Genomic DNA, 17,654 nt, shown 5'->3' with positions numbered 1-17,654 from the left:
AATCCCTTTCCCTCTAAATCTGTTTTCTCATCTATAAAGTGGAGAATACCCAGCTCTAGTAGCATGCAAGGTCACAGAGGCAGGAACCACATGTGCCTCATTTTTTTTTGTTTGAATACATGAGGACCTGGGTTTCATCCTTATCACCACCACAACAAAACAACAATCAAAAAAATTCAGGCCAGACCAGTACTTCTCAAAACTATCAAGGCAAGATCTTAAAAAAAAAAAAAAGTTAATTCTGCAGAAGTCACAATTAAGAAGAGACATTACAACTAAATGTGGTGTGCAAGAAAGAATTAAATAAAAGTAAGGGAATGTGAATAACTACAGACTTTAGTTAATCTATCGAGTGGTTCATTAATTGTAACAAATGTAGCATATAAGATTCTAATAATATAAGATTTTGGGCTGGGGATGTGGCTCAAGCGGTAGCGCGCTCGCCTGGCATGCGCGGGCCCGGGTTCAATCCTCAGCACCACATACAAATAAAATAAAGATGATGTGTCCACCGAAAACTAAAAATAAATATTAAAAAAAAAAAACCTCTCTCTCTCAAAAAAAAAAAAAGATTTTAATAATGGATGGGCTGGGGTCGTAGCTTAATGGAAGAGCGCTTGCCTAGCATGTGTGAGGCCCTGGGTTCGATTCTTACCACAACTTTTTAAAAAAATAATAATGGAAACTAGGGGAGATGGTATGTGGGAACCCTCTGACCTTCTCAATTTTTCTGTAAACCTAAAACTGTTCTTAAAAACAAACAAAAACCACGTAACTATCAGCGGATATCTACAAAAAACATTTCAGAAGAGGAGGTGCGATGTCGGGGGCTGCCCCTAACAAAGATGGCGGCCTCACGCTCCAGGGGCGGGACTGCCCCAAACAAAGAGGGCGGCCACCGCGGGGCGGAAGCGGAAGCGTGCTGCTGGCGGTCGCGCGGGTGCAGGGTCGGCGCAGGCTCGCGCAGGGCGGCGCGGGTCCGGGCATGAAGCTGGGCCGGGCCGTGCTGGCCCTGCTGCTCCTGGCGCCGTGGGTGGTGCGGGCGGTGGAGCCCATCAGCCTGGGGCTGGCCCTGGCCGGCGTGCTGACCGGCTACATCTCCTACCCGCGCCTCTACTGCCTCTTCGCCGAGTGCTGCGGCCAGAAGCGGAGCCTGAGCCGGGAGGGTAGGCGCGCCGGGCGGGGGCCGGGGCTGCGGGGGGCTGCAGGTGACACCGCCGAGGCGGCCGGCCGCACTCTGCTCGCGGGCTAGGGACCGGACCCGGGGGAGCCCGCCGGGAGGCTGGAGCGCTGCCCGGGCGCCCCTGGCCGCGGCCTCGGGTGGGAGGAGCCGGCGGGGTCGGTGCTCGGCGGAGCCCGCGGGCCTGCCCTCTCCGCCCTCCCCCGACTGGCTTTCTTTTTCCCAGCACTGCAGAAGGATCTGGATAAGAAACTCTTTGGACAGCATCTTGCAAAGAAAGTGATTTTAAACGCTGTGTCTGGTTTCCTGAGCAACCCGAGGCCCAAGAAACCTCTCACGCTCTCCTTGCACGGGTGGACCGGCACGGGGAAAAATTTTGTCAGCAAGATCATCGCCGAGAATATTTACGAGGGCGGTCTGAACAGTGACTATGTCCACCTGTTTGTGGCCACGCTGCATTTCCCCCACGCCTCGAACATCACCCTGTATAAGGCAAGGGCAGAAATTTGGAATCCTTCCTGGATGAAGCTGGGTGTGGGGTCTCTACTGTGATCTTTTGGGGGTTCCCTGTTGTAATAAGTGAGCCTGAACACGGCACCACGTGTCAGTTCCCCTTTGAAAGGTGTGGAAGTTAGAGAGAGTTGAAATTCCTGGTCATTACACATCAAAGCTTTGTGGTGGTTTCTGAAACTAGGCCCAGTGATAGTAAGCATGGACATAGGTTTTTAGAAATGGAAATGATTAAATCCAGTTTGAAGGTTGTCACATGTCATTCGTTTTGTGCAAAGGGAAGCATGTCTAGAGATGCCTAAGTTTGCTTGAACTTCCCTGCTGCTAAATGCTTTTACAGTTTAATTCACTGAATAACCAACCACCCAGGCTCTGGCAGTGACCCTAGACTCAAATCTTGACACTTCCTCCTACCAGCTGTGTAGCCTTGGGAAAGTCACCAGACCTCTCTGAGAAACAGGGTCTTCATTACATAATGGTGCTTGGGAGAATTCAGTGAGCTGTCAGTTATGTAGCATGGTGCCTGGCACTTGAGCTTTAAATAAGTGCTGTTACCTTTTAGGATCCATGTGACAGACCTGCAAAGTAGGCAGAACAGTCAGATACTTAGCCCTCACCACCTGAACACAACTGCCTAGGGCTCCTGAGATTCTGGACTTCCAGCATTGAAACTGGACAAGTTCTAGGCCAGTTGGAATGAGTTGGTTGTCATAGTTAGGATTGAGGCACCTCCATCTTAACAAATGACTTTGGGCAGGTTGACCTCTCCGTGCCTGCATTTTCTTATCTGTCTGAAAGAGAATGCAGTAGTGTTGTCCTGATGGCTTTGGGTGGAACGGTAACATGTTGTGTAAATGGTGCTTTGAATAGTGTCTTGCCAGACACTGTTTTTTTGCAGTACTACAAAAGGAACCCAGGGCCCCGTGCATGTTAGGCCTGTGATCAACTGTCTACATTGGCGTAGCATAGTGAGAACACCTTGGCTGATGGGGCCAACAGAGCAGGGAGTCCTGTGTAAATAGTGACACAGTGAGCTCAAGCCACTTCAGGTCTCCAGAGGTTCCTGTGTAAGTGGAAGCTAGTTCAGACTTACAGGGCAGGATTGCTGCTTAGATTAGATACACACAGGGAACATTGTAACCACAGTCACAGTAGCCAAGGATAACCCCGGAATAATAATAAGACCTACAGTGTAACTTCCAGAGTCTTCCTTAGAAAATAAATAGCTCAATTTCCTACCTCACCTGGAGGGGAAAAAATATCTGTGGATTTTATAGAATCATAGCCTAACTTTCTGATAAAAAAGCTTCAAGGGATCTTATTCCTTACCTGGAATACCCTGGACTGGGGTGTGGCTCTGTGGTAGAGCCCTTGCCTAGCGTGCTCTAGAGCCTGGGTTCCATTCCCAGCACACACAAAAATAAGTACCCAAATGTGTTCACAGGGTATATGGTGAGGCAGATTTATTTCAGGAACTGTTCCAGAAACTGATGTGCTGCCTCACCAGGCTGTCCTCTAAGTGCTGCACCTTGGGGTTCAGCTGCCTCTCCTGAGGGAGCCGGATCACTACATTTCCATCTATAAGTTGGAGCACTGGCACTGGCCATGCTGCCAAGTAAGGGTAGAGGTCACTTAGGTTCTCTCTTCCAGAAAGATTGGAGTACACTACACGGTGTGTGTAGCTCACTGCCGTTTGGGGACCAAGAACCAGTACCTCATTGTGTTGTCCTGGTCTCCCAGCAGGAGTCATCACTGGGGTGAGGGGCTTGGAGTCAGGCAGGGCTGGGTTCAGATCCTGCTCTGCTACATACTGTATAATCTTGGGCATGTGGGTTAAGCTCCCCCTGCTTCCACGTCCTCATCTGTAAGTCAGGTATGATGGTGCCCCCTCCCTGGGGTGATCGTGAGGAAGAAAGTGCATGTCAGGTTCTTGGTGCAGACCTCCCAAAATGCACCCATTGTTCTCAGTGGTGGAAGTTGTCCCACAGGGCTAGGGCGTGGCTCAGTGGTTGATCACAGGCCTAACATGCACGAGGCCCAGGCCCTGGGTTCCTTTTGTAGCACTGCATAGAAATGGTTGTTTCCGTTGCGCTTGCTGAGGGCTCTGAATTGGCTCTTCCCCTTGCAATCCAGGACCAGTTACAGCTGTGGATCCGAGGCAACGTGAGTGCCTGTGCAAGGTCCATCTTCATCTTTGATGAGATGGACAAAATGCACGCTGGCCTCATAGATGCCATCAAGCCTTTCCTGGACTATTACGATGTGGTGGATGAGGTCTCCTACCAGAAGGCCATCTTCATATTCCTCAGGTGAGGTCCCGGCTGGGACATGGCTGAAGGGCTGGGCGCGCACCCGTGGGCCTCGGGAAGCCCAGTCCCCCCTCACTGCAGCTGTCTTACAGCAATGCTGGAGCAGAGAGGATCACAGATGTGGCTTTGGATTTCTGGAGAAGAGGGAAGCAGAGGGAGGAAATCAAGCTCAAGGACATGGAGCACGCCTTGTCTGTGTCTGTCTTCAACAACAGGAACAGTAAGTGGGCTGTCCGCGCCAACCGTCTCCTTCAGAATCCTGCACCCTTAAGTTAGGAAGCATGAGTGCCTCCATCCCCAGGAGCTGGGTAGAAATACACTTCTCAGTCCCCTTCCAAGTCAGAATTCTTAAGGGGAATCTGGTGACAAACTCCAGGTGACTTTTATGAACACTAAAGTTTGAGCAGTACCATTTTCAACAAAGGGAAATTGTTGAAATTTTGAAAATTAGTTTTCTTCAGCTAAGTATTTTCTCTATAGTGGAAAAGAAGAGGAGACCACTGTTGGTGGCTGGTGGGGACTGGTGGGGACGGGCTCCAGGAGGCCCCTTCCTTTCTCAGCCTCGCGTAGAACTCAGGTCCTATGTCTGAGAACGTGGCGCCAGGGCAGGCCCTCGCCCTGTCCAGCCATAGGCCCCGCTCCCACCTGCACATCGCCTGTAGTCTCACAATCCCCTTGGTGAGGAGGTGGCTGTTTTCCCTATTTGCAGATGAGGACCGTGAAACACAGCCCATTATGTATCTTTGCTTCTAGAACCTGAGCTTTTGACTCCTGGCTCAGCTACCTGTCCTGCCAGTGTCACACAGACCTTTGACCTTGAACCCTAGGGGGTTCAGGCCATGCCGGGGCTGACTCACTAGCTGAAGACTTTCGCAGTACCCTTTGCCTGGTCACATCTTTACTCGGGTTCTTGAAGAGACAAAACAGAGGGCCTTGGCCTTGAGTTTTTTTGTTGTTTTTGGTACCAGGAATCGAACCCAGGGGCACCTAACCACTGAGCCACATCTCCAAACCCTTTTGGGTATTTTATTAGAGACAGGGTCTCACTGAGTTTCTTGGGGCCTGGCTGGCTTTTGAATTCGCCATCCTCCTGCCTTGGCCTCCCAAGTTGCTGGGATTACAGGCATGCGCCACCACGCCTGGCCCAGAAAGCCTTGTTTGAAACATGGTTGCTAAGAAATTCATACTGGGATTTCAGGAATAGCATGGGACATTTTATGTGAACTTATATAAATGTAATATTACTGAGGAAAGACAAATATTGTGTAGAATGTTAAGTCTCTTTCATGCCAGAAGACGAGAACGGGCACCACGGGAACTGTGGCCTCTGGTGGTCATGACAAGGCAGTGCTGAGACCACACTGGCAGGCCACACAGTGGCTGCAGGACAAGCGTGGCCACTGGGCAGACCTGGCTCGGCCGCTGTGGACGGGCCTTGGCGAGAGCTGAATGCTCACTGCGCAGCAAGTGGACAGGCATTCTTGCCCTCAGACCTTGTGCTGTGATGATGATAAAGATGGCGGGATGTGTGCATGCGTGTGTGCTCACTCAGTAAACACGCACACACAGACACCCACATCCTCCGCCGCTTGGGGGAAAAAAATAAGAAATGGTTTGTGTTGCTGGGATAAGTTCAAGCCATACTTAGAGAGCCCAGAGGTTTCAGGCAGTATTTGAGCTGACCCGTAGGACTGAGCCATGTGGACAGCTAAGGGACAATATTCCCTTGGGTCTGCAGGTACAGGTCTCTGAGGTAGGCAGGGGCTGGGGTCATGGCAGGAAGGACAGTAGTGAGGCCTGGCTACTTACCCCAAGTGAGGAGAGGACCTGGAGGGTTTTGGCAGGTGATGACATGCCCCTGGTTCTCAAGGGATCCTGACTGCTGTGGACAACAGATTCTCTGGTGTGGTAGCCATGGAGGTGCTAAGGCCCAGTCAGATTCTGGGTACAGTTTGAAGGTAAAAGCCAGATTTCCCGAAGGATTGCTTGGGGGCATGAGAGAAGTCTGAGGCTTGAGCGGAAGGAGGGTGGGTCCTGCCACTGGGTGGAGCAGGCGGAGCAGGCTTGTGGGGACCACATGACTTGTTGGTGTCCCAGCAGGTATGTGGAACAGACGTGGCCCGTCCTAGGGACACTCCAGGGAGCTATGTGGTTGGGAAGATAGCTTTGGGAGTCAGCAGTACGTGTCCTTTGTTCCTCTGGAGCTGGGGGATGAACCAGCCCGGCCCGTAGACGTTTTATTATTGTCGGGTGTTGCTGCTGGGGCCGGAACCCAGGGCTCACTCGTGCTAGGCAAGGGCTCCACTTGCTGCAACCCCAGCCCTTTTTATTTTTTGTGACAGGTCTCTCTAAATTGCCCAAACTGACCTCAAACTTGCAATCCTCCTGCCTCAGCCTCCTGAAGGGCTAGGGTTACAGGTGTGCACCACTGCACCTGGCCCAGTAGGTGGTTTTTAAATCACTGGTTCTGCTGGACACCTCTGGGCCTGTGTGGCCAGGTCCTTGTCATCATTGCTATGCTCAGAGGTCCCCTTTTTCTCTGGGCCCTGCCCAACCACCCCAGCTGCCTGGTTCACTTCATGGTGCCTAGGGCTTGGCCCTGTGGGAAAGTGTGTCTCTCCTGGTTGATCGGGTGTCTCCTCACCCCTGTGCCAGCAGCGTCTCTGGCTGGCTGGCTGGCTCTGCTGTCCCCAGGACCCAGCACACACCTGCTGGGTGAGCCATTCCACTTGTTAGTGTGGTTACTTTCTGTGGCCACATTCTCCTCCCCAGCCAGCCGGGCAGATCTACTGAGAACCAGTGGTGCGCGAGGCACTGTTGGGAATGGAAAATTTATACTCCAGTCTTGGCGGAGCTAGCATTAGGGGCAGAGTCACAAGGAATAACCAGCCAAGCAGCAGGGTGTGGAGGATCGTGGGCAGTGGTGAGCAGTGGGTGCTGTGTCGTGTGGGAGGGAGTAACCCCTGGATCAAGAGTCCCACGAAGCCAGGTGTGGTGGTGTGCACCTGTAATCCCAGGGACTCAGGAGGTTGAGGCAGGAGGATTGCAAGTCAGAGGCCAGCCTCAACAATTTAGACCCTAAGCAACTTAGAAAGACCCTGTCTTAAAATAAAAAGGACTGGGATGTGGCTCAAAAAAAAAGGTCCCAGGACCCGGGAGGGCTAGGCAGGGGCAGGGAGACCCTCTGGGAGAATGCCTGGCAGAGCCGGGCCCCTGGGTGTGCAGTGTCACATTCGCACTTGGGTGCTTGAGGGGGTCCGGCTTTGGGCTCCTGGATGCTCTGCACACTTGGGCTGCACTACAGCGGCAGTGAGTTTCTGCCCTCTGCTAGTCCAGATGCCAAAGTTCCAGCAGAGTCCAGGTTTCCAGGACTCACCCGCTCCTGCACCACCTCTGCTGGTCCCAGGGTCCCTGGGACACTGACTTTGTATTGCCAGGCGGAGGTGCTCTGCATCGTCACCCTGCCCCTGCTGTCGTAGAAGAGTCACAGCTTGTGGGTGTTCGGGCGACCCCCCAGTGGGTGTGTGCTGGGTGGACGGACTGTCAGGTGCCTGGTGGCAAACAGCATCTTTTCCTGTTTCCCAGGTGGTTTCTGGCACAGCAGTCTGATTGACCGAAACCTCATTGATTATTTTGTCCCCTTCCTGCCCCTGGAATACAAACACCTGAAGATGTGCATCAGGGTCGAGATGCAGGCCCGCGGCTATGAGGTTGACGAGGACGTCATCAGCAGAGTGGCTGAAGAGATGACCTTTTTCCCCAAGGAGGAGCGCGTTTTCTCTGACAAGGGCTGCAAGACGGTGCACACCAAGCTGGACTATTACCTCGATGACTGATGGCCCACACCAGGCTTTGAGAGGAACTCAACGCTCAGTCTGCCCCTGCTCCTTTCCAGGGAAGAGGAATCAAATGGATATTTCCAGGGGTGCAGCAGGAATTCTGGGCCTGTTCCCTCCGTGGAAGGCCACAGTGCCCTACCTTACAGAACCCAGATATGGACAGGAGGTGTTGGAGCCTTCAGAGGAGAAAACTGCAGCTCCCAGCCCACCCACTCCAGGGCTTGTGATTTTTTAAAAATTATGTTTTAATTTCACTTATTTCTGTTTCAAGGAACGATAAATAAGTTTTACTGAAAATGTGATAACTTTATTTAAGATGGTTTTTAACATTATGAGAAACTTTTTTCAGATTCTAAGTTTTTGGCTTTGTGTGATTTTTTTCAAATCCTCATCATTACATACTGTCATGTCTACCACATTAAGAAAACAGGCTGAGCATGGTCCTTGGCATCTGTTCTGTGGGATGGCAGTACAGGGGACACCAGCGCTATCCCGGGATGACCAGAACCAGCCCCGTCAGGGCCAGGAAGTGTGCAGACAGAAGGAGAAATACATCAGAGGACCCAGGCCGGCCCGCGGTAAGCCCGATGTCCTCCTGGGGCTTTCAGCTGGGAGCGGTGGGGACAGTGGGCGCTATGGGGACGAGCTTGGTCATACTGTGTGCACTCGTCAGAACTTGAATCTTTTGAAAGAAACATCCAGAGCCTGGCACACCCACCCACCATCCCAGGTTGAAGACGGAGGATCAGAAGTCTGAGGCCAGCCTCAGCAGGAGAGTGAGGCCAGAGGAGACTTAGTGAGGACAGTAGTGAGACCCGCCACGGGAGGAGAGCTGGGATGCAGCTCAGTGTGGCAAAGCACCCATGACAATCGTGCTGGTGTGATCCCCAGTACCACCCCACCCCAAAAAAGGGAAGAAAAGGACCCTCCAGCTCCCCACTTGCCAGCCCCGCTACGTCTCCAAAGGAGCCGCGCTTCCTCTGCTGGTTCTTCAGTTGTGATGGATTTTGCCATATTCTTTTTAAGAACTCCCTCATGGTCACTAGTTATGTTGAATGAGAACTCCCCACATCTAGGAGAACTTAGCTGCCCCTCTGAGAAGGCCAAGAATAGTGTTATCTATAAATGCTACCATTTTACAACAGAATTTTGAACTTTTGGTTTCTTTTTCTCTGGGTGGTGCTGGGGACGGAGCGTAGTGCCTCACATGTCCGAGGTGAGGGTTCTCTGACTGTGCCATGTCCCAGCCTCGCATAGTTTGCGGATACATGCGAGTGTGCTGGAGACTGGAGCTCACACATGCTCACCACTGAGCCACACCCACAGCCTTTTGAGTATGGTTTATAAAGGAAAACCCTTCACCAGAGGCCCGCGTGTAGGCTGAGTAAAGACGTAGCAAGGCGGTTCTGGTGGAAAGGAAGTGCAGTCTGACCCTCACCAAGCTGCCAGGGCAGTACACTTCAAGGGCAGGACTCACGGAGCTCCTGGCACCCAGCCGTGGTGCTCTGGTCCAGCTGAGGTGTCGGGCAGGAGCGCAGGGCTCCAGGAGACAAGCCATATTGTGCCGCGCAGCTCGCATGCCTACAGAGGGGCAGGGCTCCCCAGGAAGGGTCCAGATGGCTTAGAAGATGGCTGGAGGGGCCGAGGTGCTCAACACCTCGCCTGTTTCTAGGGTGGCCCGGTGTCCCTACCATGGTTCAAGTGTCCCTAGCAGTCACAGATGAGCTCTGATCATCCCTCTGAAGATGGCAGCCCTGGCACCTGTAAGGCTGTAAATAGGAAAAAGAGGTCCTCTGACATCATTTTGCAAAGTTCAGTCTCAGTAGATGAAGCAGTTTGGGGTGGAACAGACTGCCTTAGGCCAGACCAAGGAAATAAGTCTCCTGCCAGTTGAGCTCCTTCAACTGAGAAATGGAGGGAGGGGGCAGGGCGATGAAGAGGGGTGTGAGGGCTGGGGATGTGGCTCAAGTGGTAGCGCGCTCACCTGGCATGCCAAAAACTAAAATATATATATATATATATTTAAAAATTCTCACTTTTTTTTAACAATTTTTTTTGAGAGAATTTTTTTTTTAAATATTTATTTTTTAGTTCTCAGCAGACCCAACATCTTTGTAGGTGGTGTTGAGGATCGAACCCGGGCCACACGCTTGAGCCACATCCCCAGATCACTGCCAGGTTAAGGTTAAGATCTGAGTGACAACCAGGTTCTCCTTGCGTCCTAGTTCTGGGTGGGAAGAGCCAGCAGAGGAGTTTCCTCACCTGAGTTAGGGTCCTGGGGCTTCAACTTTTCCTTCCTGCATCAGCCTCGCGAGGATGTATTTTCTAGAGTGAAGCCCACCTGGGTCCCAGGGAGCTAACTCTGAGGGGATAGCCACCTTTGAGACAAATCTTGGCTGTGAGATGCAGGCTGCCAACCCCCACACCTGGGGTAAGGTGTGTCTAACCTGAGATGTTGAAAACCTTTATTCTGCACTGACTTTGCCTCCACATAAACTAGAGGTAAGAAGAAAAAGTGACATCTCACAACATAGTATTTAGGTTTTATTATTTTCTATTCACTAGTCAATTCAAGTTCTTGTCCATATCTCATGAGAGGCTGGGCTTTTCCAAATCAGCAACCACAGTCCAAAGGTGGCCCACATGTGTGGAATTTATTGCATCACTGTAAACAGGAAACCTTGTCTCCTCCAGACCACAGGCCCAAAAGGTTATAAAAGAAAGGTAACTTAGCTCCAATGTGAGAACACATCCTGAAACTCAGGAGCCTCACCTTGGCATCTTCATTTATTGGGTGGTGCTGGGGAACTCAGGGCCTCATGCATGCGAGGCCAGCACTCTACCCAAGCCACGTCCCCAGCCCACAGGGGTGTTTTTAGATATTTTTCTAGTTGTCATTTTATCTCTTATGTGGTGCTGAGGATTGAAACCAGCACCTCCCACGTGCTAGGAGAGGGTACTCTACTGCTGAGCCACGACCCCAGCTCCCACTGTGGTGGTTTTTAAAGACTAAATGTGATACCCCAGAAGGCATTTCCATGTTGCAGACTCTTCATTCTTGCACATTTCATACATATAAAAATGTTACCCAGTGTTTCAATCACGGGTCTAGTTATATCACAGCTGTGGGTCAGGCAGAAGGATCCTGCTGGCTGGAATCTGACTCTTTATTTCCCAGTGATCAGGGCCATCCAGCCTGGCACTGCCATGCAGGGGTCAGCATCAGATGACACCCAGACCAGCCACCACTCAGATGACCTTCTTTGATCTTCAATTGTGACCATACCGTACCTTGTACTTAACAATAAAAACTCATACTACTTCCCTAGCACAAAAAATAAAAATAAAAAAACCCATACTACTTAAAAGTACCTGAGAATAAGCAATTATTCCATTTTAAGTCATTCCCAGGTTTTAAAAATACACCTATCTTTTTCTGGGGTGGGTACAGTGATTGAACTCAGGGGCATTCAACCACTGAGCCACATACCCAGCCCTATTTTGTGTTTTATTTAGAGACAGGGTCTCACTGAATTGCTTAGCGCCTCACCATTGCCAAGACTGGTTTTGAACTCGTGATCCTCCAGCCTCAGCCTCCCAAACCGCTGGGATTATAGGCGTGCACCACGGAGCCCGGCAAAATACACTTATGTTTAAGGAGGCGCTTAAGCATTTTGCTCCCTCCGCAATCAGGCTCTGCAGGCCAGCACAGCTCAGAGCACCCGCCGGTCCTGCTGAGCTGCACAGACTCACAGGGGAAGTGTAACAGGCAAATGTAGCATGAAGGGGCTGGGGAAACCTGGTAGTGGCGTGTCTGGAGGACATGGTATAAGGAGCTGGCAGGCTCACCAAGCAGACAGTGGGAATTCCAAGGCCAGGGCCAGACCCGAGGGACTCTGGATCCTGGTCTGCTTACAGGGCCTGGGTGCACCTTCACCCTTAGGATGACAGTCCAGCCCAGGACAAGAGTAGCCGGTGTGTAGGGCCACATCCTCCTCGCCAACACCATCTGCACCTGCAGGGCCACTGATGTTAACTAAAAATACTACCAGCCAGTGAATGTGCTCTGTGCAAAGAAAAAGCAGAGCAAGATGACTTTGGCATGTGAAAACCTGATGCTCCCAACTGTAGCAGGGTCCCTGGGGCCCTTGGTCAAAGCACTGGCTTGAGAGGCCGGGCCGTGGGTCACCAATGACCCTCCACCTCACGCACAGCTGTTTGCAGGCACTTCCGTGAAGGTTAATAACTGTGCATATGAAGGATTCTAAAAGCTCACATTCAATTGCAAGGAACAGCTGAACTGCCATCATGTCGCACGCAGGACAGATTAGTATCTTTTCAATAGTTAACTCTTAGAAACTTCTAGATCCCAAGTTCACAGGTGCAAATATGCAGAACCCTGAAGAGGTCTTCAAAGTGCTTCTGAAGGGCAAGGTCCGGGTGTGGGTAAGCACTCAGTGGAAATCTAGTCGGGACTGAACAGTCTTGCAGCCCTTGTCTGAATAGATTTTCTCATCTTTGGGGAAAAACGTCATTTCCTCTGCCACCCTGGTGACGATGTCTTCATCCACAGCAGCACCACGGGCCCGCATCTCTGCCCTCACACACATCTTCACATGTCTGTACTCCAAGGGCAGGAAGGGGACGAAGTAGTCGATAAGGTTTCTGTCTATCAGTCCACTGCGCCACAGGCCACCTGCAGAACAACACAGAGCTGTCTCCTGCCTGTCACTGCCACCTGGTGGAACTCCACACCTGATCTCAGCCTGCAGCATGTTCTTCACGTCTTCACTCCTGGCAAGAGTCTGTCAGGTGTGCAACCCCTGCTAAGGCCCTAGGGAACCCCACGGCAGCAGAGCCCCTAGCAAGTAGGCTCTGGGGCTCTGTAAAGACTCAGCAGAACAGACAGCACCTGCTGGCTCCTCGCCCTGGGGACTCACTGTGTTTATTGTTGAAGACTCCGACAGACAGCACAGGTTCCAGGTCCTTCAGCTGGATATCTTCCCTCTTTCTTCCTGCCCTCCAGAAGTCCAGAGCTGTCTTAGTTATGAGGTCCCCACCTGCATTGCTGGGTTGGCCAGGGAATAGATCAAATCACATATCAAGACTTCTATGTTTCATCAGGAAATGAACCTGCTCCAGGGTTTATTTATTTTTCTGGTGCTAGGAATGGAATACAGGCCTCAAGCATGCTAAGCGTGCTATGCCACTGAACTCTGCCCAGCCCTAAGCTTCAGCCTTTCTTGGGGTGCTGGCAGTTGAACTCAGGGTCTCATGCATGCTTGGCAAGCACTCTACCACCAACCTACACATCTAATCCCTGAAGCTTTCCTCTTAGACCAAATTTACTAAATGCTACTATACACAAAAGAAACTGCCCTCAAGGAACTTAAAATTTGTTTCTGTTTTGTTTTGCATATTGAAGATTAAACCCAGGGATGTTCTGAGCTACACTCCCAGCCCTTTTTAAATTTTATTTTGAGATGGGGTCTTGCAAAGTTGCTGAGGCTCACCTCAAACTTTCAATCCTCATGCTTCAGCCTGCAGAGTCACTGGGATTATAGGCATGCACCATTTGTTTCCTTTTTATTACTATTATTAGTAATTAATTTATTTATTTTGGTATGGGGATTGAACCTAGAAGCATTTTGTCACTGACCTACATCCCCAGCATCCCGCCCCCCCGCTTTTCTTGGTACTGGGGATTTAACCCAGGGGCACTTAAGCACCTAGCCACATCCCCAGCTCTGTTTTTTAAATATTTTACTTAAAGACAGGGTCTCGCTGAGTTGCTCAGAGCCTCACTAAGTTGCTGACACTGGCTTTGAATCCATAATCCTCCTGCTTATCCTCCCAAGCCAGGCCATCCCCAGCCCTTTTACTTATTTTTTATTTTTATGGTTAATTATTTTCAGGACATAATTCTAATAATAAATACCTCCACACATTTAGGAAGCTCCTCTAGGATCCTGGTGCCTTGCTCTTCTCACTACACCCCTCCCCTATTTGGGCCAAGGGCCCCACAAGACTCCCCACCCACATCCATGGGCTCACCTACACCTCCTCCCCCGCTCCCCCATGCACTGCCCCACCCAGTGGTCCCCTATCGCCTCTCCAGCCAGGGCACCCACCTACAGGCCACCCCTGCACACTGGCTTCCCCACCTGCGGACCTCCTCACTGCTCCAGGCTGGGGCACCAGGGGAAAACAGTCCATGAAGGCCACCAGAAGAGCTGTGGAAGCCCAGTGGCCACTATGGCAGGGCCAAGTATAACCTGGGCACCATGGAGAGGATGGCGACTCCGCCTCCCAGGAGGGCAGCAAGGACAGGGACGGGAGCAGCGGAAGCCCTGGGATTATATGCAGTCTTCTTTTTTATTTTGAGACAGTTTTGCTAAGTTGCTTAGAGCCTTGCTGATTTACTGCAGCTGGCCTTTAACTTGTGACCCACCTGTCTCAGCCACCTGAGATGCCAGGACCAAAGGCACGCACCACTGCCCAACACCATCTATGTCTTCATAGCTTTCTGGGATCATGCTGTGGTTTTATAACCCTCGAGACAACACACAGTTCCAAATTGTCTGTTATCAGCAACTATTTCCTCAGCTCATTCATCCCTGCCCATTCTATGCCATGCTGATTATTGGTAACCAAAAAGTAAAAGTAACTTTTACCAGGCTGGCACTTCTGTCCCTGATAAACAAAATGCAGGTGGTCACAAGGACCTCATTCTAGCACTGTCCCTGAGAAACCACTGCTGGCTGACCTGAGAAAGATGAAGATGGCTTTGCAGTAGGACACCCCGTCCACCTGCTCGTAGTAGTCAAGGAAAGGCTTGATGGCATCGATGATCCCGGGGTGCAACTTATCCATCTCGTCAAATATGAAAACCGAGCTGGCGCAGGCACTCACGTTTCCACGGATCCACTTCTGTAGCTGCTCCTAGACAGACCATGAAAGAGTGGCAGAGGCTCAACGGCCACACCCAAGGAGCCCAAGCACCACCCTGTTCCTCTGCTCTAAAGGACTAAGGAAGGGGTTCCTGGGGCTCTGTCACCTTTTTCAAACCATCAGAAGTGTAAAAGGTAGGGGGGGCGCCTGGGGTTGTGACTCAGTAGAGCGCTCGCCTAGCACGTGTGAGGCCTTGGGATCGATCTCAGCACAAAGGTACTGTGTCCAACTACAACTAAAAAATAAATATTTTTTAAAAAAAACAAACTATTGGGCCAGGGCTGTGGCTCAGCGGTTGAGCACTTGCCTCCCACGTGTGAGGCACTGAGTTCGATCCTCGGCACCACATACAAAAAAATAAATAAAAGATACTATGTTCATTTACAACTAAAAAAATATTTAAATAAAAAATAAATTATTTATGTTAAAAAAAAAGTGTAAACGGGCACAAAGATAAATGCTGAATTGCAAAGACATTTTTCCTACCTCAAATGTCATGCTTTGACTTTTTAAGGGTCTAAGAGGTAGAAGACAGGAATATTTATCCTTCCTGCTGACCACCCCATAGTTTTCACCTCACATTTGAACAAAATCTCCAGTCAATATTGCCACATACACTGAGGAATAAGGTACTATATTAAGGCTGTTTAATCTTAGATTAAGACCAAGACCCCAGACTAAAGCAAAGAACTGACCTAGATGACATTTCATGAAAAGTCTGTCCCTATGCTGCTGGCTTTTTTTTTCTTGTGGTGCTAAGGATAAAGCCCAAGGCTCCTGGCACACTAGGCAAGTGCCCTACCACTGCTCCTCACCCCCAGCCTCGAGGCTTTTCTTGAAACAAAAACACCCCAGCAACAAGTTCTCAAACCCAAAACGTGAAAGAACTTGACCATGAACGCCCCCCAGATACCCCTTCATCTATTTTGCCACGTTTCAAGAGATTTACAACACAATTTGAAAACAAGAAAATTATTTCTTCCTTTTGGCAATCTTCCGTCTTAGAGCTTGAGTGGAAAATACTTTCACTTCCTAGTTCAGTTAAGTTTCTATTTCCCATTTTAGTTGGCACCTAACAGCAGGAATACTAACCTTAATAATGACACATTCATTTAGAAAACATTTAACACCTTAAATATGGAAAGAATCTCTCAGAGAAACACTCATGAGGCTTTCTTTGAGCCAAGACAAGGACTTGAAGGTTGGGGGAAACAAGGTATAAAAACCATTTAAGAGGGGGAAAAAAAATCCTCTAGTTTACCTTGCAAAATGCAGGGGTACAGCTGAGGCCACCTGGGGGGACAGGGAGCATTAAAGGAGGCCAGGACCATGCTAGCCATTGAGACTGTGCACTCACTGTAGAGGGTAGCTAGCAGGTAAAATGGGAGCTGAGAGGTTTGAGTTTAAGCTTTTTGGGGCCCAAAGGCCACAAATATTTTGAGGAGCAAGTCACCTTGCCTCTCTTGGCTCCATCTTTTAATGGGAATTACATCATCTACTCTGCTAGACTTCTAAGGAAAGATTTACAGGAGATCTTCCTAACCCCCTGGACTACAAGGAGCCTTAACTCTGGGGCTGTTGTGATGCAAAGACAAGAAGAGGCCAGAGTTCCCAGGCAGGTCACCCAGGCCACTCTGAGCATCCTGCGAGGAGGTAAGGGTGGGTTCTCTTACCTGGTACAGTTTAATCTTCTGCTCATGAGGGAAGTGCAGAGTTGATACAAACAGGTGGACAAAGTTGCTCTTCAGGCCTTTTGGGTGAAGATTTTCAGCCACAATTTGACTGACAAAATTCTTGCCTGTGCCAGCCCAGCCGTGCAAGGACAGGGTCAGTGGTTTCTTGGGGTTTTTGTTGTTCTTGAAGCCAGTCAGCGCCTTGAGAATCACTTCCGTGGCCAGATGCTGTCCAAACAGCTTCTGCTCCAAATCCAACTTGAGGGCTGCGGGAGCCAGGCCCCGGACAGAGAGAGAAACACACGTTAAGAATGCATCAGAGAAGCGGCACTTTCCCAGCTGACCAAAGCGAGAGGCAGGCTCAGCGAGCGATCCGGCAGCGACTCTGCCCACCCCGGAGCCAAGGCTGAGGCTGACCCGCAGGGGCTGGAGCCAAGTGATGCCACCTCCGAGGAAGTGCATTAGGTGGCGGTTCTGCTTAACCCTACGCGTCTGACCAGGAAGCTAGATGGCCTCTTTCATCCAAGGTCGGACCACCTCCCGGCCGAGCTGCAGGCTACTCTTCCGCCATCCCCGCGGGCTTCCAGGCGGCGCGGCGCGGCAGGCGCGGCTTGCAGGGCTGCGGGGGCGCCGGGGCGGCCGCGCCTCGCGCGCCGCTCGGAGCCGGGCCCGTGGGCCGCGGCAGGTGAGGGGCCGCGGCGGGCCCGTGGGCCGCGGCAGGTGAGGGGACGCGGCAGGTCCGGGGGCTGCGGCGCGCTGTCGCAGGCCGCTTCCAGCAGGGCCATCGCCCGCCCCTCCGCGGCACGTACCCGAGGCGTTGAGCGGCTGCTCGTCGCGGCAGCACTCGGCGAAGCGGCAGTACAGGTCCTTGTAGGAGAGGTAGCCCGTGAGGGCCGACACGGCCCCGATGGCCAGACCCACGCTGAGGGGCTCGAACGCCGACACCACGTGGGCGGAGAGCAGCAACCACAGCGCCGCGGCGCCCCCAAGCCGCCCCGCCAGTGGCATCACCAGCCTCGAGCCTCAGCCGCCGCACTGGGCTCGGCCGGCCCACCCGCAGGCACACTTCCGGCGTGCGCGTCACTTCCGCCCGCAGCCCCGCGCTCCGGCGCCACGTTGGTGAGGGGCGGGGAGGTGGGTGCGACGCCGGCCGTGTCCGCGGCAGGAGTGCGTTCCGGGGGGCGTGACTTCC

General features: G+C 51.6%; 2 protein-coding genes across 3 annotated transcripts; one reads left to right on the top strand and one right to left on the bottom strand.

Annotated features, from left to right (window-relative positions):
• Window positions 1-926: 926 nt before the first annotated feature.
• Window positions 927-8,194, top strand: Tor1a (torsin family 1 member A). 2 transcript variants are annotated; one of them, XM_046451890.2, is made up of 5 exons: window positions 927-1,166; window positions 1,407-1,672; window positions 3,824-3,999; window positions 4,092-4,219; window positions 7,671-8,194. In XM_046451890.2, exons 1-5 carry the CDS (start codon window positions 986-988, stop codon window positions 7,706-7,708), a joined length of 789 nt encoding a protein of 262 aa, XP_046307846.1. In that variant the 5' UTR covers window positions 927-985; the 3' UTR covers window positions 7,709-8,194. The 2 variants fall into 2 exon arrangements, with proteins under 2 accessions (XP_046307846.1, XP_046307845.1); XM_046451889.2 differs by having other exon boundaries at window positions 930-1,166; window positions 7,585-8,194.
• A 2,175-nt stretch (window positions 8,195-10,369) lies between these two features.
• Window positions 10,370-17,525, bottom strand: Tor1b (torsin family 1 member B). Its single transcript, XM_046451887.2, has 5 exons — window positions 17,272-17,525; window positions 16,463-16,728; window positions 14,605-14,780; window positions 12,779-12,906; window positions 10,370-12,534 (listed from the first exon to the last, which is right to left on the bottom strand). The coding sequence occupies exons 1-5, from the start codon at window positions 17,468-17,470 to the stop codon at window positions 12,293-12,295; spliced, it is 1,011 nt and encodes a 336-aa protein (XP_046307843.1). The 5' UTR covers window positions 17,471-17,525; the 3' UTR covers window positions 10,370-12,292.
• Window positions 17,526-17,654: the final 129 nt, after the last annotated feature.

Source organism: Marmota monax, unplaced genomic scaffold (genome assembly GCF_021218885.2).
Source record: "Marmota monax isolate L192 unplaced genomic scaffold, Marmota_monax_Labrador192_F-V1.1 WCK01_AAM20220418_F8-fsc00020, whole genome shotgun sequence".
Taxonomy (NCBI): domain Eukaryota; kingdom Metazoa; phylum Chordata; class Mammalia; order Rodentia; family Sciuridae; genus Marmota; species Marmota monax.
The sequence above is the reverse complement of the archived record's forward strand: the minus strand, read 5'-3'. Positions and strand labels throughout refer to the sequence as shown.

Excerpts from the sequence above, each read along its gene's own strand:
- Tor1a (XM_046451889.2), top strand. The coding sequence starts at position 986 with ATGAAGCTGGGCCGGGCCGTGCTGGCCCTGCTGCTCCTGGCGCCGTGG. Across the intron at positions 1,673-3,823 it reads CGAACATCACCCTGTATAAG|GACCAGTTACAGCTGTGGAT; the intron begins GCAAGGGCAGAA and ends CTTGCAATCCAG. Across the intron at positions 4,220-7,584 it reads TGTCTTCAACAACAGGAACA|GTGGTTTCTGGCACAGCAGT; the intron begins GTAAGTGGGCTG and ends CCTGTTTCCCAG.
- Tor1b (XM_046451887.2), bottom strand. The coding sequence starts at position 17,470 with ATGCCACTGGCGGGGCGGCTTGGGGGCGCCGCGGCGCTGTGGTTGCTG. Across the intron at positions 12,907-14,604 it reads GCCATCTTCATCTTTCTCAG|CAATGCAGGTGGGGACCTCA; the intron begins GTCAGCCAGCAG and ends TGGCCAACCCAG. Across the intron at positions 12,535-12,778 it reads AGTCTTCAACAATAAACACA|GTGGCCTGTGGCGCAGTGGA; the intron begins GTGAGTCCCCAG and ends GTTGTTCTGCAG.